This window comes from Trachypithecus francoisi, unplaced genomic scaffold (genome assembly GCF_009764315.1).
Source record: "Trachypithecus francoisi isolate TF-2019V2 unplaced genomic scaffold, Tfra_2.0 Contig01440, whole genome shotgun sequence".
Classification (NCBI taxonomy): Eukaryota; Metazoa; Chordata; class Mammalia; order Primates; family Cercopithecidae; genus Trachypithecus; species Trachypithecus francoisi.
Genome location: NW_022681431.1, coordinates 12983328 through 13009115, shown reverse-complemented (window position 1 = coordinate 13009115; position 25788 = coordinate 12983328). Strand labels below are relative to the sequence as shown.

Here is a 25788-nt window from a genome sequence, read left to right as displayed (position 1 = left end):
CTAGATTTAATATGACAGTTTATTTCATCTCCAAAGCACACAACAGCTAATGATTTAGGGATAAAAAAATGTAAAGAAGAAAAGAGGAGTTAGCTGTGGCTTTAATCTATCCTTTGAGCATAATTATTCATTCTCAGTTGATAAGAAAGCTGAACTCACATAATTTGTGTAGGGGGATTTCCCCCCCATTTCAAAAGTACTTTCATGTGCAAGATCTTATTTTTGAATTTAAATTCAAAGACAGTTAAGTTCAGGGAGCTAAACAAAGCATTGGAAACTTAGCTTCTTTGCAGTCTAGATTGATAGCAAAACCTATTGTCTACATAATTCTAAGGAATAGTTCCTATAAGCAACAGATAATTAATGTGATGTTTAGATTTTGATGGTGGCTTTTTAAATTTTGATTTCCCCAGGGATGATGATGTTTTGTTTGTTTGTGAAGGAGAGCCATTTATTGGTAAGTGACTTTAAAAGCCAATTTTATCTGCCAAAAAAAAAAAAAAGATGGAATGGCAATTACTTTAAATGGGGCTATTAAGCTTAAACATCAAAAATGATCTTATGGCTATATTCAGATCTTCACACTTTTTGATTCTACATTGGGTCTATGTGTTAAATTTTTTACTATATGATCGTGGTTTATTATGGATGCTTCATCTTTTACATGCCTTTAAAATGCTTTCGAGGTGTACATATTCATTAACTATAACATAGGAAGGTAGTTTTGATTTTAGAAACAATTGTTTCAAAATTTTTTCTTTGATAGTAAATGTCAAAATTTTTCTACATGTTGTATTACATATTTGTGAGTAAATATTGCTTGCATAAGTAGTGTTTGACAGTATTTCACAGTGATCAGATCAGTCAAAAAATAACTTGGTATCAACCACAAACACGGGTGTGCACACACACTACCCTTTGATTTGGAAGAAAGCTTATAGTTGTATATCTCAAAAGAAAAGGCCAAAAGTAAGATAAAGTATTTGATTTATTTAGATCCATACAGTCAACACTCTGAATATTTAAGTAATTTTTAAAGCATCATACTAATTGCATTTGGTGAGTGGAAGTAGTTCTCAAGATTGATGCACAGGCAATTGTCAACTTAGAAGTAAGTGCATACTCTTGTCTGTCTGTCTCTACCTTAAAACTGTAAGTAAGAACTTTTCCTCATCTTCTTTTATCCATTGGCCTAACAGTGATTGGCAGGCAACGATCACTTAATTGGTCCACTGCATACAAACACAATAAAAAATGATCAATTAAGGTTTTTTTTTAATTGTTAACTGATGGATTTAAAAATATTTGGTATATTTTCATCCTCTGCATTTATTGATGTTCAGATTGTCTTAATTTTTGGCCACTGGAAATCTCTTCAGGTGTTTTTAACAAGCCCTGTTGGATTTTATAGCTTTCTTGTTATCTGGAATAACAGGTGTTCATCTTAAAGCTTTTTCCTGTCTCAGACCTGGATCAACATTTTTCCAACAAGCCTTGATTTTTTTTAGTGGGAGGTGTCTTTCCAAGACAAATCTGGGTGCTAGGGAGGCTCTTTGCTATTGGGTTCATCATTGTTCCTATGCCTTTTGGTGGACAGAATTGAAAATATATAGGTAGAGATAAAATTTATATATATGTTATAGGATATAAAGTTTACATATCATATATAACAAAATATGGATAGATGAAATAACTCATGGGTTCATACTAATACTTAGAGTTTATATTAAGGATTATAAGGTTTTTACTTTTCCTCTTCTGTTCTTACATCTGTGTCTCCTTTTTCTATATCAATAATACTGACTTTCAGGGACATAGGGACTAATAGAATTATAATGTCACATAAATACTCATTTACTATACCCCATACAGAACACATCTAAAAATGTCAGCGTAACAAACCCAATACTTTCAGTACCAATATAGTTACTAAAAACAGTTAAATGTTTTTCATATGCTAAATCCTTTCTCCCCTTACTTAAAAATAATTTTATTGTTTCTGCATTGTCAGAACATACAGCCATTGTATACTATACTGTCTCCCTTTATACTCTCATTTAGTTTTGCTTCTTCAAGCGTACAGTTACCTCCATCCTTTTGTTATGTTTCCAGTGGTTATCTGAAACTTGTTCTCAAGTTGGAGAGATAGATTTCTCTCCAAGAAACTATGAGAACAATAGTCTCTGACATCTTCCACTGGCAAGATGCCATTGCCATCCACCATCTTTATATGATTTTGGTATAAAATTATATGTCAACGCTTATTATAAACTTTAGTATGTGTAATTTGTTCTATGTTAATTATACCTCAGTGAAGCTATTGAAAAATCCTTGGTTCACATCATATTTCTTTGAATATCTTAAATATGTTACTGCATTTTATTCTGGCTTGAGGTGTTGGTCTCAAAAAATCTGATCTTTCTTATGTGATTATTTTTCATAGATCACCCAAAGGATATTTCTCTTTCTTTAAAGTACAGTAATTTTAGTAGAATATTTTTGGTGTTCTGAGTTGTTCTGGATTGGTTTTCTCAGTATGTGATGGATCCTTTCAATATATAGTTTCAAGCGTATGTATTTTAAAATTTCAGTACAGTTTTCTTGAAGTTTACATTTTTATTTTGTTCACTTTGATTTGATTTCCTTCTTTCAGGACTCTATTGTATGTATGGTGGATCTTTTACACTTGTCTTTTACATTTGAAACTTTCTTTTCCTTTCTTTGTATTTTATTCATTTTTTTGAGACAGGGCCTCACTTCGTCACTCAGGCTGTAGTGCAGTGGTGTGATCTTGGCTCACTGTAGCTTCAACTTCCTGGGTTCAAGTGATTCTCCTGCCTCAGCCCCCAACCAGTAGCTGGGACTGCAGATGTGTGCCACCATGCTCGGATAATTTTTTTGTATTTTTTTGTAGAGATGGGGTTTTGGGGTTTTGCCCTGTTGCCCAGGCTGGTCTCGAACTCCTGAGCTCAAGCAATCTACCTGCCGTGGCCTCGCAAAGATTACAGTTATGAGCCACCATGTGTGGCCGTTTCTTTTTAATTTTTCAAGCTATTCTCTTTTTTACCTTTTCTTTCCCTTAAGTCACTGTCTATTGTGTTTAATCACTCTTGTATTTCTTTTGCTTTAGTCTTTATTTTAAAAATCGTTTTTCTTTTATTTCTAATTCTCTTGGGAGTTCTTGCTACTCATTTCTGAATTTGTAAATCCTGGTTTATATTGTTATTTTATACCTTGTATAAACTTATTTTAGCATGTTTTGGAATATTAGATTATAATTTTAATCTATTTTGTGGGTATTTCTGGCATGTTTTCATTATCTACAAGGACATTATTATTATTTTAACACTTTCGTATTACATTTGATCAGTCCTTTTGTATTGCTCATTTTTATGTGAAGTTAGTTTTTCTTAACTTGAAAAGAGGGCTGACAGGACAGTTTTTCTAATTTCATGGCTCTAGAGTTCCCTTTTCTGTTGTTTTTGTGAAGTGTTAAAAACATACAGAACTCATTATCTGATATATTCTGGTCTATTAGACCTCTTAACTTTCGTCTGGAGTCCTTTTTTTTTTTTAGTCTCTGTTGTCTTTGTTGCATTCAGCTTGGATTATTTTCTCAGCATGTTATCAGTGTGGGGCTTTGTCCGTAGAAGGGAGTTTTGACCATTTGGTTTTGAGAGTTTATTTTCAGCCCTATCAGATCTTACTGCAAAGTACTTGCATCACCCACTTTTGGGGTGATCTCAATCTGTTGTTCTCAGCTGGACTTAATAAGCAATGAAGTCAGTATCTGTGGATGGCTTTGACATTTCGTGGGTTCATCATATACCCTGTTGCATCTCTCTGCTTTTTCTTTCACAGGCGCTGAAAGCATGCTGCTCTTATAGCTGTTGGTATTGGTGGGACTACCTTATCACCTAGTGTTGTTTTAGATGCAGTCTGTGGGTTTGGGTATTGCTGTCCTAGTAGCTCTGGTATGCTTTTATTATGTGTGTATTCAGTTTTAAAAATTATGCCATTACCGTCTTCCCAGAATCCCCAATCTTAATATTTGTGTTATTTTCTACATGTCATCTCTAGATCCTCAGACAGATTCTAAGCCTCCTGAGGGATTGTTAGGATTCCACACAGACTGGCTGACATTAAATGTTGGAGGGCGGTACTTTACAACTACACGGTAGGTGTGTGTGTATGTGTGTTAGAGAGAAAGAGAATACAAAAGGAGCACTGTGTATCATTTGTTCTTCAATTTGCTGAATCCCTAAAAAGATACTCAAATGCTGCTTAAATACACTGTGTGATCTGAAACCATTTTTTATAAGTTTTTCTGTAGAAAAAAGTAAAAACATGGTTCATTCCTGAGAAAGCATAAAAGGCATCACTTCAGTGTTTTAGAACATGCTTTTTAGATATTGAGTAATAGACACACAATATAAGTAAAAATTAACTACTGAAATTTGTAGAGGCTACAACTGCTTTTATCAAAGGGCAGAAAAATCTAAGTTTGGAAGATCAAGAATATTATTATGTAATAGTTTGCTAACAGGATAGACAGAGAAGTGTTTAAAGCAAAGGAAACTAAAACAATGTTTAAATCAAAGGAAGTACCCGATTAGAAGGGATCTGATAAATGGCAACTTACTGCACGTTTTTGTTTCCCAGCATTACTCCTACCAGGCTGTAGCATGCATCTTTTTGAGAGAGCAGCTGGGATCGAGTATACTCTTGACTTAAATATGTTTGTTTATAAAGACAAATGGAGAAATCAATTTTTTTCCCTGAATTCTTAGGAGCACTTTAGTGAATAAAGAACCTGACAGTATGCTGGCCCACATGTTTAAGGACAAAGGTGAGTGTAATACGTTGGTTTCACGTTTCATCTTACCTGTTTTGTATCTGTGCTGACTTTATAACTCCCGACTTTCTGTACTTACTAATTATGTCAGTTTTTAAGAGTAAAAACTTACTGATATATTAAGCAATTTTTTCCTCATACATTTCTGACTTTATTTTTTGTTTATGGGGTACTTTCTTTATTATAATGGTAACACAGGTGTCTGGGGAAATAAGCAAGATCATAGAGGAGCTTTCTTAATTGACCGAAGTCCTGAGTACTTTGAACCCATTTTGAACTACTTGCGTCATGGACAGCTCATTGTAAATGATGGCATTAATTTATTGGGTGAGTTTATGTAGACTTTCAATATAATTACATAACTACTCACATTTTTGTAAGTTTAAGATTTTAACTTTGTTTCACTCAGTGACAGTATATTTCCATAAAGTATATATTTTTTTTCTATTTTTTAAACTAGATGTTCTCATGTATGTGAGTGTATATAGGTGTAGAAATAAATTCAGGCACGAACAGGTGGTCCTTCAGGTAGGTAGTCTTTGTACATATAGGTAAATATCTAAACCATACACATCAACTTTATATTCTAAACTGATATAGATTCTATATGACAAGTGACTTTAAACGATTTTGTTGTTTCCTTTTTTAAAAATTGAATTCTGAATGTAAGTTGGCTCCAAGTTCTGGATATTCTCCACATTATGTGAGAACTAGAGTGGTCAAGAGGGCAAATCATGCCTTGCAATCATAATTCTCAATTAGAGATTTGATTCTACAATTTGCTAACTTAGGGAGACTAACTTGGGGAAAATTTCTCTGAGTCATATTGGAAAAATGAGTATTAAAAGCACTCTTGACCCTATCTACATCAAAAGATTTTTGTGAAGGTTAATGGAGGTGATGTAGACAAAAGCCCTTATAAAACACTGGTTGCACATTTGGATGCTAATAGGCCTCTAAGTGACTGAAGTTGATGTGATGTTAGTACTTCAGGAGTGGTAGGCAGTTGGCGATCTTGAGGTCACATGCCTGCCAGCTTCAGCAGATCATTGCCGTGTGCAATGTGGACAGACGTAGAGTGCCAGAACCTTGGTTTTTGAAGAAACCTGGGTATCTAAAATTTTATGTGACATGTTTTTATTTTGAAAACATTACATGCTGAACACATCAGAATCAGCCTGAGGACTGCTAGCTTACAGTTTCTGTAGTGAAATACGAAACACCCACTAACTTCTAGTGTTGCTATAACAAAACTTTATATTCCCTTTAACATGTACCTATTGCAAAAAATAAAAAATAAAAAAATACATTATTTGACCCTTTTAGCTAGTTCTATAACTTTGTAACTAAATTGTTGTTGCTTTCTATTTCTCCCATTTTAATTTTTCTTCAGATTATTGATAGCATTTTGTATCCTACTTGCCTAGAAAATAACATCAGAAATATATTTATCTATGCTCTGTCACATATCTGCAAACCAAGCTATTACCAAGATTTGCTACTTTTTCTTTTTCATGTTTCTCAGCCATTTCTTTTATTTGTGCAAGTGTTCAAAAAGCAGAGCTCTCTGATGGATTCATTTTATAAAGCATTGTTTTTAATTAGTACAGTTTCCATCCAAACTCTTTATATTGCTTACAGATTGCCCGAGTAATTATATGCTTTAAAACAATCTACAGTAATTTCACTAACACCAAAAGTAGTGAGTGGCAGAGCTGGGATTCAAATCCAGATTTTTTTTTTTTTTTTTGAGACAGAGTCTCACTCTGTTACCCAAGCTGGAGTGCAATGACGTGATCTCTGCTCACTGCAAACTGTGCCTTCTGGGTTCAAGTGATTCTCCTGCCTCAGCTTCCCGAGTAGCTGGGATTATAGGCACACACCACAATGCCCAGCTAATATTTGTAATTTTTTTTTTTTTTTAGTAGAGACAGGTTTTCACCATGTGTTGGCCAGGCCGGTCTCCAACTCCTGACCTCAAGTGATCCACCCGCCTCAGCCTCCAAAAGTGCTGGGATTACAGGTGTTGAGCCACCGTGCCCAGCCTGTCTTTTGTATTTCTAAGGCTTCTCTGGATGTTTTAAAGATTTAATTCTAAACCTAGAATTAGAAACGTATCCTGGCTGCATTCCCTAAGAGTTCTGCTTTACTCAGATCTTGGCAAATTGACAGCGTGGCCCACAAGAACCTCTTTTATAATGTGTTGGGTTTCCACCAGGGATATATATCCAACCAGAATGGCGTAATCTTTGGATGCCCCTTGAAGGGGAAATGTGGACCCTGTATGCCAGAGTGGTAGCCGGATGCTGTACCTTGGATGACCTTTGTTTTACAATTGTATTATCGACCATAGAGTTTGGTTTTCACAGAAAAGATTGTATTATTCTTCCCAAATAACAGCTTGTGGTTTTCTATATCTACTTACCCTTATTAGCTTGTGTTTGAAGGGAGGGATTATGTCTGATACTTTCTTTGTAATTCCAGAGTTCTAAGTAGTTTTTTACCAAGTCAACAGCCAACTGATTGAGATCTTCTCATTTGAAAGATAATGGAACCCAAATGTATTCCCACACATTCTGATGATGTTTATTAACAGATTAGAATAAGTAAACATACCAAGTCATGTAAAGGATGTACATTGTTTTTTACCAAGTTAGAGTAAATGATAAATGAAACCTCTTTCAATATTTACCAATATTTTTAAAATTTATTCTCCTATAAGAAAGATTTCTGAATTATACTTTTGTGTACTTTTTAAACTTTTATTCATTTCCATCATTTTCTGATTCAATATGTAAAAGATACTTGTGGCAAACCTGTTCAGATCTGCTCCACTTAAAAAGTCAATTAAATGTTAAGATTATGGGAACTAATGGTATTTTACTAAATTTAAAATGACTGTAATACATTCACTAAATTAGTTGTTTCAGAATCATTTTTGTTCTGATAGGTGTGTTAGAAGAAGCAAGGTTTTTTGGTATTGACTCATTGATTGAACACCTAGAAGTGGCAATAAAGGTAAGCCTGTTTTTATATTAGCCACTGTTATATATAGTAGCTATCTCCCAAAAGACTCCACTAATTTCTTAATATCTTTTTCAAGAATTCTCAACCACCGGAGGATCATTCACCAATATCCCGAAAGGAATTTGTCCGATTTTTGCTAGCAACTCCAACCAAGTCAGAACTGCGATGCCAGGTAATTAACATGAATTTTACATGAATTACATGAATTATTTCTATCAGCAAAATAAAATTTTACATTCTTCTAGTGTTTTGGGGTTATTTTGCTTTATTTTTCTTTTATGTGCAAGATCTAATTTAATTATGGGTCATAGCATTGATTTAGTTCTGAAATGGTTAACCAAAAAGAGATGCAATAATAGCCTTTTTAAATTGTCTAATTATACCTCATGCAGCAGTTTATGAATAATGCATGGAAATTGCAGCAGTTTTTTAAAAGTCAGTATTTGTACATTTGCAATATATGGTCCGATCAGTGGCAGGTACTTTACTTATGTGCACTGTAGCATTTCAGATTTTAAAGACCACAGTATTCATTTTTGCCTGATAAACTGTTTTGAATTATTGAATTAATAAAATAATATAAATTTAATTAGGTTTAAATACTTATTAGCAGGTATAGGACTAACAGGGATAACTCTTTAGAAACTTCTACACATAAATGAATTATAGCCAGGCTATATTCTAATGTATACGTTGATAGAGTTTCTTTTATGAGGAACCTATTTAAGGACACTTCTTTCATGTATCTAAGTCCATTTTGATCATGTTTTGTAATAAACTCCAAGTAACTGAACTGCCAATTGCTTCTAAAAAAAAACTTGGTGGTTAGCTATAGTAATTAAATGTAATACAAACAGACGATTTAATTATGGTGACAATTTGTGCTTTTTTATTTCAGGGTTTGAACTTCAGTGGTGCTGATCTTTCTCGTTTGGACCTTCGATACATTAACTTCAAAATGGCCAATTTAAGCCGCTGCAATCTTGCACATGCAAATCTTTGCTGTGCAAATCTTGAACGAGCTGATCTTTCTGGATCAGTTCTTGACGTAAGTGTCATTTTAGGCTACAAGAGAAAAATGTTTAGTCTATTGAACAGTCTCAAAGAGCCTTTGAGACAGGAATTATAACTGTCTTTTATGGGAGCTTTTACTTGAAAACAGATAATTTATTATGTTGATGTAAGACTAAAGGGTCTGAAAGTGAAATGAATTTGGTTTTACAGGTTTGATATCCTTTATTAAACATAGACCTGAAAGGTTTAGCAACTAAAAAGAAATTAAATCTTGGAATTAGTTCCTGATCTCCTCAATATACTGTACTTTATCAGGACTTGTATTTTCAGCAAATTATAAAGGTAAAACTGAAAGGAACCTTGAAATCTGTTCAATCTCATTTCTGGAATGGGAAAATGAATTGTTTGATAGATATTTTGAAATAAATATGGTATGCATCAGTTTGTGGAAGTTAACATCTCAGGGGCTTTTTCCCTCTCTCTCTATATATGTGTATATTTATATGTATGTATATGTATGTATTTATAACAGTTACCTGTGTTTATTTGAAGTTAGAGGGTAGATGCAGACCAACAATGAAATCTATTAATTTTTAACAACTTTTAAGTTCCTTACCACCAAGGTCCATGTCTGTATGTCTTTTGAATTAATACCATCTTGCTTTTGGTAGTCATTTATTGAATTATTGTAATTTGGGTTTTACTCATTAGCTGCAGCTTATTTCTCCATGAAGCCGTGTATCAGAGCTAGTAACAAAATCTACCAAATATGCATTTTAGTTACTTTCGCTGTTCTTATTCTGTCTTATCGTGAAGGGTCAGGTTAGTAAAAAAACAGGAAAAAGACTAACATCAAAAAAAAGTTTGAAGGACCTAGTCTTTAAATAGTGGAATGTCGAGAGGCATCTTTGTTTGTGTTAAGCACTAAAAAGAAAGTTTGTCAAAAACTCATTGAGATAAATGAACATAATTTAAAACTCTTGACTGGGTGAAGTGGGTCTGGGTCAAGCCTGTAAACCGAGCACTTTGGGAGGCAGAGGAAGGTAGATCACTTGAGGTCAAGACCAGCCTAGCCAACATGGTGAAAACCCATCTCTACTAAAAATGCAAAAATTAGCCAGGCGTGGTGGTGCATGCCTGTAATCCAAGCTACTCAGGAGGCTGAGGCACGAGAATCACCTGAACTTGGGAAGCAGAGGTTGCAGTGAGCTGAGATAGCACCACTGCACTCCATTCTGGGTGACAGAGTGAGGCTTTGTCTCAAGCAAAACAAAACAAAAAAGCCTTAAAACATATATGTTCTACCATTTTACTCTCTGCCTTGCATTATGCATTGTGATGTGCCTGTTCAGGGTTGATAATGTTTAGCCATGGTTGGTGCAGAAAGACCCAAAAAGCATCGTGTTAGTGTTTTGTAGCTAAATAATGCCTTTAAATGCTGGCATTCGTGTTCTGACCTCTGACTTGGGGGCAGTAGTAGCATCTTAGAATATCAATAAGATTCCCATAGTAATAAGAAAATCCATACCCTAACAAGTGTATGCCTTCCTTACCCATACATTTTGACTATTTCATTGTCATGCATAGGTGTGTTTATAAAAATAGAGATAGAGACGTCATAGTTCTGACTCTCCCAACTTCTTTATCTAAACCATTATGTTTCATGTAAAATGAGCATGCTATTGCATGCATTTATTTTTTAAAAAACAGTTCTTTAAAAAAAAAATTTCCTTCAAATGTTCCCATTTCTTACTGCGTTTAATTAGAAAAGCCTTTATTGTAAACAGAAAAGAATTGATTATGAGTGTGTTGAGTTGAGCCTTTTCCCCTTTTCTATTTTTTTCTTTTACTGTTTGAGCTAATATGAACAAAATTATGAATCTTACCAGCAGGACTTTTCTCTTTTCTTTGCAGTGTGCAAATCTCCAGGGAGTCAAGATGCTCTGTTCTAATGCAGAAGGAGCATCCCTGAAACTGTGTAATTTTGAGGATCCTTCTGGTCTTAAAGCCAATTTAGAAGGTGAGATCCTTTCTGTAAATACCTATTCTATGGAGGAAGCAGACTGTAAAGGAAAAAGCCCTGGAAAATAATTGTTAAGGGTGAAACAGGATAGCTGTAGGGAATAGGTTCCTTCTGTCATCATATTTGGAGAACTTCCAAAGCAATAAGATAACCTCCATTTGGTTTCAGTCAAATGCTAATTAAAACTGAGGACTCAGAAAAAATAAAGCCTCAAATATTTAATAAGGTTTTAATTGGAAAATTAAATATCAACATCTTAAACTTTCAAATGGAATAAAATATTCTTACACTGACCGAAAGGAAAAATTTCTTTTGCATAAAACCAGGGAGTTTATAAAAATCATTTTAAGGTTTAATTTATTGTTTCTTAATTTGTTATTGTTTTATCTGTGACTGATCACTTTGTTTACTTGTATATTTAGGAGACTACTTAACTCCCTTATCATAAACCTGTAGAGGCATATTATGAAAGTGCTAACCATCATAAGACAGAACTAAATTTCTTCCCTCAAAAGTATCGATGAAACCCTTCTTTCATCAATGAACTGTTTATATATATATAAGTTCGTTGAGAGACAAGATTTTAGATTCATTTCCAGAAGTCAAAAGAGGCTGTCATTATTGACCTCTATTAAGTCGTCTTGCAGTTTTGTTGGAGGTAGATAACTATATTTTTAAGTTAAACTACTCCCAGAATGTGTTCACTGTAGGTGCTAATCTGAAAGGTGTGGATATGGAAGGAAGTCAGATGACAGGAATTAACCTGAGAGTGGCTACCTTAAAAAATGCAAAGTTGAAGAACTGTAACCTCAGAGGAGCAACTCTGGCAGGAACTGATTTAGAGGTGAGTTCACCAACATTTTAAGAGTTTTTATTACTCTAGACTTACTAAGCATCTCATGCAAAATGTATTGAAATCAAAACAAAGTAGTTGGTTGGTAAAACTGGATTGGAAGTTTCATCTGACATTCAGACTAAGTTGATTTCATTTCTCTCCTTTTCCTTAAGTTTTTCTCAATTAAGTAAGTTTGATAGATGCATTATCTAATGTATTGCATTTTCCATAAAATTTAATTCCGAACATAATTAAATGGGCTAGATTACTTCTTAAACTACTTGAGAAATTTAAATGATATCCCGGTTTGAAATCAGGTTCAGGAAGTCTATTTAAAATTGGAACCATATGTTTTTTGGTTTTCAGCCTGAGATTATAATTTTGCCTAGTCATCTTTTTCAAAGAATTGTATTTGTATGTCTTCTTAATTTGCCAGTTTAGCTAGCAGACTCGATAGCTGTTGATAGGTCTACATCAGCACCATCCAATAGCACTTTGTGCAGGAGGGACATGTTCTATGTCGGTGCTCTTCCGTATAGTAGCTACTAGCCATATATAGTTGTTGAGCACTTGAGATGTGGCTAGTGCAGATGAGAAATTGATTTTTAAATTTTATTTAATTTTAATTCATTTAAATTTAAGTAGCCACATGTGGCTGGTAGCTATGAAATCTGGTATAAATTGGATAGCAGAGAGCAGTATGTCAAAATTTAGCTTGCTGTTAATTTTTTTTTCTTACTATTTTTGCCTAGATCTCTTGATAGCTCTCAGTAGCAGAGTAGCAGACCCCTTTCACCTTCAAGGCAAAAAGAATTGGCCTAAGAGTATAATCCTATCACAAGCACAATTATTTATTATTTATTACATTACTTTCACCTAAGATTATATTATTTGCCTTGGTTTTAGTTACTGTGTACTCAGAGTGGCTTAGCAGCAAAAGCCTCCCTCTGTCTAACTGATTGCAAAGACTGATCAGGTTGACTATTGAGGGGTGAGCGGCTGACATTTGTTCTCCTAAGAGGTTACATTTAGTCACCCTTCTCTCTAACCATAGTCCCGTACCGTATCTAGGGACTTAACTGGAATCTCTATCTTACCACTCCGTGATCTCAAGAGAAATTAAGAAATAGCTTCAAATTGCGGTGGTTACACTTTTCTGTACATCTGTCAAAACTCATTGTATTATATACATACCTTTGGGGCTTTAAAAAGAAAGGCAGTTTCTTGCTATAAAAATACTAGGGCTAGGGAATGGAAAAAGGTATTACACAATTTGATTAAGTAAAATCTTTTCAGATTAAAAAAAAATAGTCTTCCCCCCATCTCATTCCTTTTGTTGTTGTTGTTCTTGGATCATAGTAAAATTGTTTTGATAATATTTATTACCTTGGGCCGGGCGCAGTAGCTCATGCCTGTAATCCCAGCACTTTGGGAGGCCAAGGTGGGTGAATCACTTGAGGTCAGGAGTTTGAGACCAGCCTGGCCAACATGGTGAAACCCCGTCTCTAGTAAAAATACAAAAAATTAGCTGAGTGTGGTGGTGAGTGCCTGTAATCCCAGCCACTCGGGAAGCTGAGGCAGGAGACTCGCTTGAATCCTGAAGTTGGAGGTTGCAGTGAGCCGAGATTGCACTCTGGCCTGGGCAACAAGAGCAAAACTCTGTTTCCAAAAAAAAAAATTGTGTGTGTGTGTGTGTATATATATTTACTTATTTATTATGTTGGAATCCATTCTGTATTTTAAATCAATGGTCCCCAACCTTTTTGGCACCAGGGACTGGTTTTGTGGAAGACAGTATTTTCACAGACCAGGGTCGGGAGTGGTTTTGGGATGATTCAAGTGCGTTACATTTATTGTGCACTTTATTTCTACTAGTATTACATTGTAATATATAATGAAATAATTATATAACTCACCATAATGTAGAATCAGTGGGAGCCCTGAGTTTGTTTTCTTGCAAGTAGACATTCACATCTGGGGATGTTGGAGACAGTGAGAGATCATCAGGCATTAGATTCTCATAAGGAGTACACAACCTGGATTCCTCACATGTGCAGTTCACAATAGGTTTCACTCTCCTATGCGAATCTAATGCCCCTGCTGATCTGACAGAGGTGGAGCTCAGGCTGTAACTTGAGCCATACAGGGAGTGGCTGTAAATACAGATGAAGCTTCATCTACTGGTGACCTGCTGTGTGGCCTGATTCTTAACAGGCCATGGACCAGTATCAGTCTGTGGCCCAGGGGTTGGGGACCCCTGTTTTCAGTGTCTCATTATAAAATATGCAAGAACAAGGGACATGCCTCCTCTTTAGCCTTGGTTTATACATATACTGCCTGAACATTAACTAGAGGTAACAAATACAGATAGAAGAACATCTTAATTTAGGGTGGTGTATCATCTGTTTTCTGGAAATTAAATGAATTTTATTATATAGGAACATTTTCCTAATCTGCCCCAGAAATCGTTTTGAGCAGAAACAGATAAGGCCTGAAATCTCCATATGAATTATGTGAATATTGTTTTCATCTTGCAGAATTGTGATCTGTCTGGGTGTGATCTTCAAGAAGCCAACCTGAGAGGATCCAACGTGAAGGGAGCTATATTTGAAGAGATGCTGACACCACTACACATGTCACAAAGTGTCAGATGAGAATTTTAGGGGCTGGAGGAAGATATACAAGATGAAAATGTTTTCCTTATCACTTTTCTTTCTCCACCCACTCAGTTGTCTAGAAGAAATAACACTGTAAGGAAATTTAAAAAAAACATTTAGAGGATTATGCTTGTTCTGAGCGGTGCATAAGGGAAAAAACTGACTTTTTTTCCATTTTCTGATTTTTAACAGAAAAGCACTCATTTAATAGATGTAGGGAAACTAGATATTGCTGCCTTTTGAACGGGGTAGGGGGGTTTACCTGGTTTTATGACCAGGAATAGTATCTATTGTATTTGCTTTTAAATAGGCATGATGTGGAAATACCATCTTGGTTTGAGATGCATTTGAGGATTTTAATTTATGGAAAGCACAACATATGCAATTATATTTATTGAATACCTAGATGCAGTATGGATATTTAAATTGTTAAAACTTTATGAAAACTTGGAAAAGGTTGTTCAGGTTTATAAATAGCTTTAGTGATGCCTCCTCTCTTTAAATACCTGTCACACCATATGAATATGGTGAGATCAGACTCCCTAAGACTCTTTTCAGGTTCATTTTTATAATGTTTACTTTTTAGGACAAAACAGTAGCTAAATTAAAGTAATACCCAGTTCTTACTGATTGAGACAGAGTGGAAAGAAAGACATCGTTGTACATCACTGTCATTCCAAAGGTACAGTGGGACTCTGGATGGAGGAAGAACTTACCTATCACTACAACACTTATAGGTGAGAATTTCTCAGAATTTCATTCTAGGCAAGTTCCATTCAACACCAGACCAAGCAATTCTATCTATTTACACTGTTAGCCTAGTTTTCTCATACAATCATCACAAGGATAGGAAGACACTTCAAAACCAAAAAACCAAGGTGCATCATTAATATTCATTTAATTCAAATACCGAATAGTTTACATAGGGCCAGCTTAGAAATAGATACTAAATCCAGAGCTACTGCAATCAAAGCATATATGAATGAAGATGGTAGAATTGCCTGCTAAAAGGCAATGTACTATAATTGCAGCTAGAACCCTACAGTGGGGAATGAGGAATTTTAAACACGCATTTGATAACAGCCACCAAAAAATATATATCAAGTAAAAATAAAGGCATTTGGCTGCTCCAAGATGTAATGCCAATCAGTCAGCACCTGTGATTCTTTTACATATATATATATATATATATACATTTTTGTTTTTAAACAAATTTTAGCCCAATTTTCTTCAGTCATTATCTCTCTGCAGCAGCAGAGGAAGGGCCTGTACCTCTCTACTAGTGACCTGGTGTCCTTATTTCTGCCCCAAGAGAAGGGATATTATCTGTGTCCAAATGGGTTCTGAATTCTACAGACTCATCAACATGAGGCAAGGAATCATTGAAAACCACCTGTGTCTCCTTTGGGAGAATGACATCTTTAGTATTTACGTAGCTTATTCTTGTATATCTACATATGCAAAGCTTTCCTTAACAGTAAAGGGTACATATGCATAGTGGGAGGAGATCAGACCTTTACAAGTGAAGGAAAGCAACTTCAGAAATGAATTATTTTCTTTTTCTTATTTTTACCAAGACAGAGAAGTATTGTATTGAGAGATAATCTATTTTCATAATCAATATGTGCCTAAATTATATTTAAGTCATTTCACTCTGTACTATATTTTCAGGAATTATAGAATGTGTTATTCATTCACTTAAAGGTACCTCTGTAGAAATAACCTAACACTGCAGAAGGATCTGAAAGATCTAAACATGGTGTGCTTAGAAACTGCAGATTTTAGATCTAATGGATACTGCATTAATAAATGATATAAAGTGTTGAAAAGGAGTTTCTTCTCTTCCTTTTGAAAATCATCACTTTCCGTATTTTACTTACATTTCTTCAATATGTGTTGACAACCAGCCCTGTGGTTCTGGGTAGCAAAGGAAATACAGTATAACTTAATTTGTTGTGGATTAGTCTTTTTGAAAGTACCATTAAAGTAAATTTATTTCTTTAAACATGATTATTTTTATCATTCTTTAAAAAATATACCATGCTAACAATACAAACCTTATGAATTCTGAACAAAAGAAAAGACTGCCTCCCCAATAATTCATTTAATTTGTTTGTGTTAAATTCATCACTCTTTAGGTGATGAATATTACCAGTTAGCTTTATTAGGCTGGATAAATAGTATGCCCCAAAACATTTTTTGCCTGATAACTAGGATAGAGAATTTTAAGGAGGGAGGAAACCGTCAAAATAGTAAAACTTCCATTAACCCTAGAGAGGAAACATGTCTGTACACATGGGTAAAAATACAGTTGTTGGGATGACAGGAAAAAGGTTTTAAATGTAAACTAGCTAGATTATCTGCATTAATAAAATTTGGTACTCAAGTAACTGCCTAAGCAATACTATCTATTGTAGTCTAGTTCTTTCAACTACAGTCTCAAGGAGATTCTAGTAGAAAACGTTGTAAATTCATTATTCTTATGAAGGGTTCAATCATAAATCAAGACTTGGAATATTTTCTCCATTTCATTTTATGACTCTTATGTGTATTGTAAATCTGCCCTGTCAACCTTAAATCATCTTTAATATATGGAAAAACTTAGAATTGCACTAAGTCCCCAAGGAAGAATTACCTTTAAAATTAAAAGATTCATTACTACAAAGAAAAGTAGTTACATTATTTCAGTATAAAGCACCTTATCCAAGGATTAATTCTCTGAAACCCTTTTACAACCTGATTAGACATGTCAGCAGGAGTTAACCTTAAGTGCTTCCCGCTGAGATTTTACATTAGGGCAAGAAAAGATTTTTTTCATCTGTCATTTCAGTGAGATTATGAAATCATTGCTGTAATAATTTTGAGGTGTTTTGATGTTGATGAAGCAGTTTTTTCTCTAAAGCCATTCTTTCAAATTTAGAAAAAATATGACAACTGTAAAATCCAATTATTGAAACCCAATTTATTATATTTAACTTTCTGGTAAATTGACCTAACCATGGAATCCTTAAATGGTTTTAAGTTAGTCATTCAATATCAAAAACTCATTAATTACATAGTGGTTTGATAACCTATTTGGTGATACAGAAAGTAAGACAAAACAAAGTTGACTTTTGCCTTGAGATCTGTGTGACCTAAGACAGTGCTAATGGAGACTTTAAGGACATACAGCATGTTGAATGAATTCATAGACCATGTTTGCGATGGTTAATACTGAGTATCAACTTGATTGGATTGAAGCGTGCAAAGTATTGATCCTGGATATGTCTGTGAAGGTGTTGTCAAAGGAGAGTAACATTTGAGTCAGTGGGCTAGGGAAGGCAGACCCACCCTTAATCTGGATGGGCACCATCTAATCAGCTGCCAGCAAATATAAAGCAGGCAGAAAAACGTGAGAAGTCTAGGTGGGCCTAGCCTCCCAGCCTACATCCTTCTGTGCTGGATGTTTCCTGCCCTCGAACATCGGACTCCAAGTTCTTCAGCTTTGGGACTCGGACTGGCTTTCCTTGCTCCTCAGCTTGCAGATGGCCTACTGTGGGACCTTGAGATCGTGTGAGTTAATACTTAATAAACTCTCCTTTTTTTATATGTGTGTGTGTGTGTGTGTGTGTGTGTATTCTCTCCCTCTAGAGAATGTTAATACGGTATTGCTGTATTCATCTTAATAATTTCAAAGCATTTTTCAAAAATTTAATCCCAACTGTTAGAAATTACCTACAAGAAATCGAGAGATAAGTGATTCACCAGACAATAGGTGTCACAAGTCTGAACTCCCGTTTCATTAGTCCTATCCAGAGACCACATTTTCTGCTTCAGCAATACTTAGATGCACATCTCTCAGCAAACACAAATCAACTGGACAATTTAAACTAGCACTATTCAACTATAATGAATTCTTGCTGAAAAATGGTCTGTCCCTACTTGTATACTGTAGTGCAATGAGATTCCACTCTTCATGTCAGAATGACACGAGTCAAAGTGTCTAAAGGAAATAATTTAAATGGAACAAAGTTAAATACTTACGTTTTATTTTTAAATTCTCCTCTATTTGCAATTATACTTTAAAGGGTACTCCCTTCTCTATCCTATCATGAGGACTGGACAGACTCCACAGAAATGGCTGGACAAAGCAAGGGAATTTGCTTAGATAAGGCACCATTTCTCTTTACCCTGAAATCCCTGCAAATGTAGTTATTCCAGAGGAGATTGGGCAATGACTGATGGGTTTAGCATCCTACCTGCGGGGAAATTGCCAATCCCAGCTGTAAAATGAACAAATATCCAGTTATATTTATTAGCCATCTTACAGCTTAGCTAATATAACAGGATTTACAGCCAATTATACATGAAAGTTTAATTCTGTGTCAGATAAAGCATATCTTTGATGCAGAAATAGAGGCAGCATTAGGCCTTACCTGGTTAAAAGGTTTTTGCTTTCTATTCATTCCTTCATTCGTTCATTCATTCAAACCTGTACTTACTGAATGCTGACTAAATGCCAGGGGTTTCTTACGAGAGATTTAAATCAGATGGGATCTTTGACTATTACAGGTTTCAGCCTAGGGGTAAATTAGGGAAAGACAACCATGTGTATTCAAATAAATGTAATTAAGAGTAATGGGTGTGTGTGTGTGTGTGTGTGTTTTACATGCTTATCCTGTGTAAATAACATGTCCACCGTTACACCTCGGGGGTGGAACATCTATAAAATTTGGATAATGATACCCACTTTGCAGGGCTATTGTAATGAGTGCTCTTATACATGTGCTATTTATTAAATAACTATAATTTCTCATCTTTCTGTTCCCACTGCCCTTAACAATGATTTGCATATTTAACTCAATAAGCATCAGCTGAAATGAGTTGGTCTGTTGATGTAAGTCTGCTCAATATGGTCTTGCTCTCGGTCTAGGTTTCTTGCCTTTTTGATGCTTTAGAACTAGGCTTTCAAGATAAGTCAAGCAGGGAACCTGATGGGTAGATGAGGGAATTTTCAAACACACACTGATTTAGGATCGTACATGAACTTGGTATATAGTGTCACTTATTTATAAATCAGATTTTTAAAATTGGAAGCAACTCTGTGATCATCTAGTCCATCTAGTCTACACCCTTCCTTTGCAAATGAAGAATCCAAGGGCCAGAAGCTCCCAGATATCCTGACTCAATGTCCTATATTTATTGTGTAGCCTCCTTTGTGGAAGTTATGTATGCATTTGACTTCACTTAATCTAAGACATCTATTTTCCTTGAAGTTTTGATAGGTCTGCTGGTTTCCTCAAGGGAATCCAACGTAGTTGGATTTTAATCTCTTTGAATTGTGGCCTCAGCTATAACAGTTTTAGCTGAGGTTTTAATGGCTGCACTTAAGTAATTTTAACAGATGCACCAGGGGGTGTTCCAATTACATACACCATTAAAGGGCTTTCTGTGAGGATTTTTTAAAATTACCATTAAAAAAAAAAAAAGCATAGTCCATGTGCAATATAATTTACCAGCAGGAAACATTTCAATGTCCTGGAAAAATTCCCTATAAAAAGGAAGACAGAAAAACAGAAAAGTCACAATACTCAACCTACTTCAAGGGAAGCTTGGGATCTTTTTGGCTCTCTGCCTCTAAACAGGTAAAAGGCTTTGTATTATTTCTAGCACGAGTTTTTCTTTTTTAGATTGCATGCTATTGTTTGTCTACAGGGCATTTGACAGCCCAAGGGCTAAATCCAGGTGTGCTAGTATCTAATGATGTCTGGTTCGGTTCTTCGCTGTCCTTGCCAGCACCAGCCACAGAGATCCAGGCTTTGGGGAATCCCACAGCTTATCGACCAGTGTTTGATTTAGTCTTTAGCCTCTTTCCCATCAAATGAAAATTAACTTGGAGACACATTTCATTAGAAAATTAGAGGCCCCCTTGGCTAGGAAGGCATTTGGTCAGGGACTAACTACTTTGAACAGTGTTGAGTCCTGAGCCACAGATGGTCCAGCCAGCAGTAATGCTAGGAAGACTGAAGGATAAATAGAAAAATGTCATTAGTACCATGGGGTAGCCATTTAATGTCAACCAATTTTATATTAGCCAGAGATTTCTAGTAGGAGCTACTTTCCTTAACAGATGGCTCAGTTCTCTTTATCTCAGGAATGAAAGAGTTGAAAACCAATCCACAACGGGGGAAATGTTATGGCAAAATGGTGAACTTGATAAGGGATGAATTACGGGGTTTGGATAACCAAACAATAAAAATAAAAGTATAGACTGTTTTAGTACTAAAAAGATCCTGAGCATGTGAGCTTAAGTACTCATTTTGTCCCCAGTGGCTAAGAAACTCAAGGCAAGCCAGCAGGTGTCTCTGAGTTTCAGTGTCTGTGTATAAAAACTGTGACTCTGACTTCTGTCTTCTGCAGGGTTAGTGATACAGATGCTAGCTTTTTCACTAAAGAGGTCTTTTAGTTTCTACTCAACCTTGTCTGCGTCTAATTTGATTGTGCATTCATGTGCCTTAGAATGGAGCCAATTCCAAAACTCCTAGCTGGCCTTATTCTGCTGACTCTGTGTGTGGAGGGCTGCTCCAGCCAGCACTGGTCCTATGGACTGCGTCCTGGAGGAAAGAGAGATGCCGAAAATTTGATGGATTCTTTCCAAGAGGTAAGTTTCTCTCAGCTTCAAAATAAGACATAGCAATTTGATTCAATTTAACTATATTAAACATTCAGGAGGAGCCCCAATGGCAATATTCTATGATGTTGTACCCTAGATACTCCAGCTGAGATAAGGCACTTACAAAGTAGAAGTCCCATTCCTACTTTCAGTTCAGACAGGGACTAAACAAAGAGCTGGAAAAATTCCAAAAGAAGATATTAATAGCAACAAGTGTGAGATAGCACGTCACATTCTGAGTGTATGGGATTGCTAAAGGAATTAGAAACAATGCGATAGGGTCAAGGTCTGTATCAGAAGATGATTCTTTGGGATTTTGAAAGAAAACGTTAGAACTTTGTATGTGTTTTTCATTTCATCTTTTAAAAATATCTGTGATATTACATCAGTACATTTTTATAATTTATAAATGAGTATCCTTATCAGGGATGCGTGCCCTATCATTTCTTTTCACTGGTAGGGGCATTTAAGCAAAGTTGGAGACTGGTAGAATACAGGAATTAGCAAACTCAAGATGATAAAATAACGTAGTAGAAAACGTGCTGATTTAATTTCATACAGATTAGATGATAGAACTGGCACCAACACTAACGTGAGGTACTTGCTTTTCTGTTTTCTGGGGTTGTTTTCTAAGACAGGGTCTCACTGTGTTATCTAGGCTGGCGTTTAGTAGCACAATCACAGCTCACTGCAGCCTTGACCTCTTGGGCCCAAGTGATCCTCCCACCTCAGCCTTCTGCATAGCTGGGACCACAGGCATGCATTCTCACACCCAACTAATTTTTTAAATTTTGTATAGAGATGGGGTTTCCCTATGTTGCCTAGGCTGGTCTCAAACTCCTGGGCTCAAGGGATCCTCCCACCTTGGCCTCCCAAAGTGCTGGGAGGATTTTTATTTATAAAATACGACCACTCATCAGGGTCACGTAAGGAAAGAAGCCATCTATGTTAGCTGATTAACCCGAAAAATAACCTAGGGCTGAGAAAGGGAAAAATTTTAAATCATTTCATTATCATTGGAAGGAATTATCTCTTTTCTGAGAAATAATGAAAATTTAGTATTAAAGAAGACCCAGAATCTGAAGCCTCTTCTCTGCAGGTTATATATGAAGCAAATCTCATTTAACTATGACATACTTAGTAAAACCTAGAAAATAAAAACCAACCCTTTTTACAACTCTAAAAAACTCTTGGGGTTTGTTTTTTGGGGTATACTGACTCTCATGAGGCTCAAAACGCCTCCTTCTTGTCATCTTTAAGGGGAAAATATGATATCTTCTTACTGTCTCCATTATTTCCAGATCCCCATGCCATTCTGTAGAAATGTCAGATGGCAGATCTGTGTCCTTAAAGTCCCTATGCTAGTCCTGCAACTTTCCCAGTCCCCCTCAGCCCCACATTGCCCTTGACCCCACTCTCCACAATTTTTTGGTGGAAATGGAAAACACCATTTCATTTCTTTATCTCCATCTCAAAGAATCACATTCTCTTTCTTCAGATAGTCAAAGAGGTTGGTCAACTGGCAGAAACCCAGCACTTCGAATGCACCATGCACCAGCCACGTTCTCCCCTCCAAGACCTGAAAGGAGCTCTGGTAAGTTAAAGTGATCATAACGTGATCATAACATAGAGCTCTAGAGGTGGATAGGCCTTTGGGGATCACTCAGGACAGCCACCTCCCAGCCACTGCGGGGCTTACGTTCCTGACTCCTGTGTTACCTCCTGTGGTAGGACTGTGTTTCATGACAATCCCAGTCAGTGGTTAGACAGCACTAGGGGCTGAAATGTTTTGCTTGTTTGTTTGTTTCTGAAGTTGAATTGAAATCTCTCTGTAACTTTTATCTGTTAATTCTGGCTCTAGCTTTTGGGATAACCAACAAAGCAAATTTCTTCCCACTGCTGCGTTTCAGTTCAAGTAAAATCACCAAACCCCGTAGACTACTCCTCTCTAGGCTCCTCCACAGCCCTCCATCTGATCCTGCAACTGCACTTTATCACATGGTTTTCCAGAACCCTGGGGAATATACACGAGAAACACTACTCTAGATGGGTTGTTTTTCTCCTTTGGAATGAAAAATATCAAACTACTAAATTTATAATTTAGAGAGTGATGGATTTGATTTCCAATTTCCTGATAGGACTATAACCACCTCCAAATTCCACCCCCCAAAATGGAAATACACTAATCTTATTAGGTTTTTGATGAAAAAGTATAAAGAGAATTGAATGTATCAGTTGAATCTTTTTAAAAAAATATTTGTTGAGACAGGATCTTGCTCTGTTGCCCGGGCTAGAGTACAGTGGTGCAATCAATGCTCACCACAGCCTCAACCTCCCAGGCTCAAGCAATTCTTGAGACTAGATTAGCCTCCCTAGTAGCTGGGACTGTAAGCCCTTGCCACTACACCCAGCTGATTTTATTTTTTAATGTTTTGTAGAGACAGGGTCTGTGTTGCCCAGGGTGGTCTCGAACTCCCAGCCTCAAGTGATCCTCCCAAAGTGCTGGGATTAAAGGTGTGAGCCACTGTGCCTGACTTAAGTTGAATCTTGGATTTGATGTTGATATTCTCTGATCTCTATTGTCCACTTATTTGTGGCAATCAGAAGGCATTACAGTTAATTATCAGTTATGCCTAGGAGCTGGGAAAGCCCAAATAAATCATATATAAAAATAAGCTATAATTTTGTCTACAGTGACTTCAACTTAATATACCCACGGACAAAGAAAAAAACTGGGCAGACATCGTTACTTCCTTTCACTTTTTTTTTGTTTTGAGACGGAGTCTCGCTCTGTCGCCAGGCCAGAGTGCAGTGATGCAATCCCAGCTCAATGCAACCTCCGTCTCCCGGGTTCAAGTGATTCTCCTGACTCGGCCTCCCGAGTAGCTGAGATTACAGTCACGTGCCACCACACCCGGCTAATTTTTGTATTTTTAGTAGAGACGGGGTTTCACCATGTTGGCCAGGATAGTCTCGATCTCTTAACCTTATGATTCGCCCACCTCGGCCTCCCAAAGTGCTGGGATTACAGGCGTGAGCCACCACGCCCGGACTATTTCCTTTCTTTTTCTAATTTTGCTTACTGCATTACAAAACTGGCAAGCAGTGAAATTTGCCAAACATGACATTATGAAGAAACTGAAGCAAAGACTGGTTTAGTAGCAAAGTAAATGACCAGACTTTTTTTCACTTCCATCCTCCACAACTCACTCTTACAAACTATTAATGTAGATTTTATGTATATTAAGTAGCTTAAAAAGACCCAATTGGCCAGGCACAGTGGCTCATGCCTGTAAGCCTAGCACTTTGGGAAGCCGAGGTAAATGGATCACTTGAGGCCAGGAGTTCAAGACCAGCCTGGCCAACACGGCAAAACCGTCTCTACTAAAAATACAAAAATTAGCCAGATGTGGTGATGCATGCCTGCAATCAAACTACTAGAGAGGCTGAGGCACCAGAATCATTTGAACCCGGAAGGTGGAGGTTGCCATGAGCTGAGATCATACTACTGCACTCCAGCCTGGGTGACAGAGTGAGGTTCTGTCTCAAACAAAAAAACAACAAACCCAATTTATCATGTCTCTGTAGCACTAACTGGAGTACAAAATCAAACAGACCAATTCCTTCTAGACTGATATTTTAGAAACCAAAACGTCAAAAATGTAATGAAATTCAGCTGGTAAAGTCAGTCTTGATATATTTGTTATATATTTTTCAGGAAAGTCTGATTGAAGACGAAACTGGGCAGAAGAAGATTTAAATCTGTTGGGCCAGAAGGAGTGATCATTACTAACATGACTTGAGTATAATTCTGACATTGAAAATTTATAACCCATTAAATACCTGTAAAATGTGTGAATTTCAGAAATCCCTACACCGAGTTGCACATGCTCCATAATAAAGTGCTGTGTTGTGAGTGAAGTGGCATACCTGGTTAAATCTTTCTCTAATTCAGAACTCCCGGGGAAGGGGTACTGTAAGCCCACAAAAGGGAGCCCTCCAGGTGTGTATACAGGTGGCAGATAGGAGGGCAGATGAGATAAAGTGTCTGTTGTTGACAGCAGGGATCTCAGGCTCTCCAGCACCCCTACCCTGCATCTGCCCACAAGCAGAATAGCCACATACTGGTCCAGCCAGAAAAAGCTGATTGAGCTCCAGTTTCTATGGGATTATAACTTTATCTTTGACCATACTCTACAGAAGTTGAGGTGAGGCCACAGCCAAGGCTTTCTCCCACTTGGAAAGAAGTTCCCTCCCTTGATTGTCTCTAAACCCTTTGAAAGTTTAGTGGAACCCAAGTGAGACCTGGAGGTAAGGAGGAGGGGGCCTCCAAGGACTCCTAGTCCAGTGCTCCTTCTGGTCCCATGCAATCTATCCACGTGGTGTACACTGAGGGTTGGGATTGAGACCTAAAAATAATGAGTGTTCTTCTACTTGATCTGTTTGGTTTTAAGAAACACAGTGGAGTACACAGACTGTTGGAGACGAGACTCTGTTCCCATGTCCCCTGGTCAGATAGCATTGCCACCATTCTTTCTCCAAAAAGACGAGGGGCAGGCTTTGTGCTGGATATGTGCACAGATATTTTTACTAACCATCGTAAGAACCTTGGATTGTAGTTAGTATTGGCTTTGCTTTAAAATGAGGAAACTGGGGCTCAGAGAGTTTAGGAGACCCAGCTATGTTTGGTTCCATGTTCACTATTCCAGTATTGCCCTATGATGA

At 36.5% G+C, this 25788-nt stretch overlaps 2 protein-coding genes across 6 annotated transcripts in view; both read left to right on the top strand.

Moving 5' to 3' along the window:
• The window catches only part of KCTD9 (potassium channel tetramerization domain containing 9), a 29862-nt gene extending 13446 nt beyond the window's left edge, over window positions 1-16416 (top strand). For both annotated transcript variants that reach the window (XM_033229047.1, XM_033229059.1), the window contains exons 3-12: window positions 414-457; window positions 4081-4177; window positions 4791-4849; window positions 5054-5182; window positions 7806-7873; window positions 7959-8054; window positions 8781-8930; window positions 10811-10916; window positions 11630-11763; window positions 14292-16416. In XM_033229047.1, the coding sequence (XP_033084938.1) occupies window positions 414-457; window positions 4081-4177; window positions 4791-4849; window positions 5054-5182; window positions 7806-7873; window positions 7959-8054; window positions 8781-8930; window positions 10811-10916; window positions 11630-11763; window positions 14292-14408 (1000 nt within the window). In that variant the 3' untranslated portion in view covers window positions 14409-16416. The remainder of the gene's footprint in view (window positions 1-413; window positions 458-4080; window positions 4178-4790; window positions 4850-5053; window positions 5183-7805; window positions 7874-7958; window positions 8055-8780; window positions 8931-10810; window positions 10917-11629; window positions 11764-14291) is intronic.
• On the top strand, window positions 15013-24984 carry GNRH1 (gonadotropin releasing hormone 1). Of its 4 annotated transcripts, none has more exons than XM_033229069.1 (5): window positions 15013-15148; window positions 19910-20035; window positions 20910-21051; window positions 22562-22657; window positions 24782-24984. In XM_033229069.1, the coding sequence occupies exons 1-5, from the start codon at window positions 15111-15113 to the stop codon at window positions 24821-24823; spliced, it is 444 nt and encodes a 147-aa protein (XP_033084960.1). In that variant the 5' UTR covers window positions 15013-15110; the 3' UTR covers window positions 24824-24984. The 4 variants fall into 4 exon arrangements, with proteins under 4 accessions (XP_033084960.1, XP_033084965.1, XP_033084975.1 ...); XM_033229074.1 differs by having other exon boundaries at window positions 15043-15148; window positions 19913-20035; XM_033229084.1 differs by lacking the exon at window positions 15013-15148 and adding an exon at window positions 17948-17963.
• The last annotated feature ends 804 nt before the right edge of the window (window positions 24985-25788 follow it).

What these genes read in the sequence shown, in the direction of transcription:
- GNRH1 (XM_033229069.1), top strand. Translation starts at nt 15,111, where the DNA reads ATGGAGGAAGAACTTACCTATCACTACAACACTTATAG. An exon ending in TGATGGATTCTTTCCAAGAG is followed by an intron (nt 21,052 to 22,561) that starts GTAAGTTTCTCT and finishes CTCTTTCTTCAG; the next exon opens with ATAGTCAAAGAGGTTGGTCA. An exon ending in AAGACCTGAAAGGAGCTCTG is followed by an intron (nt 22,658 to 24,781) that starts GTAAGTTAAAGT and finishes TATATTTTTCAG; the next exon opens with GAAAGTCTGATTGAAGACGA.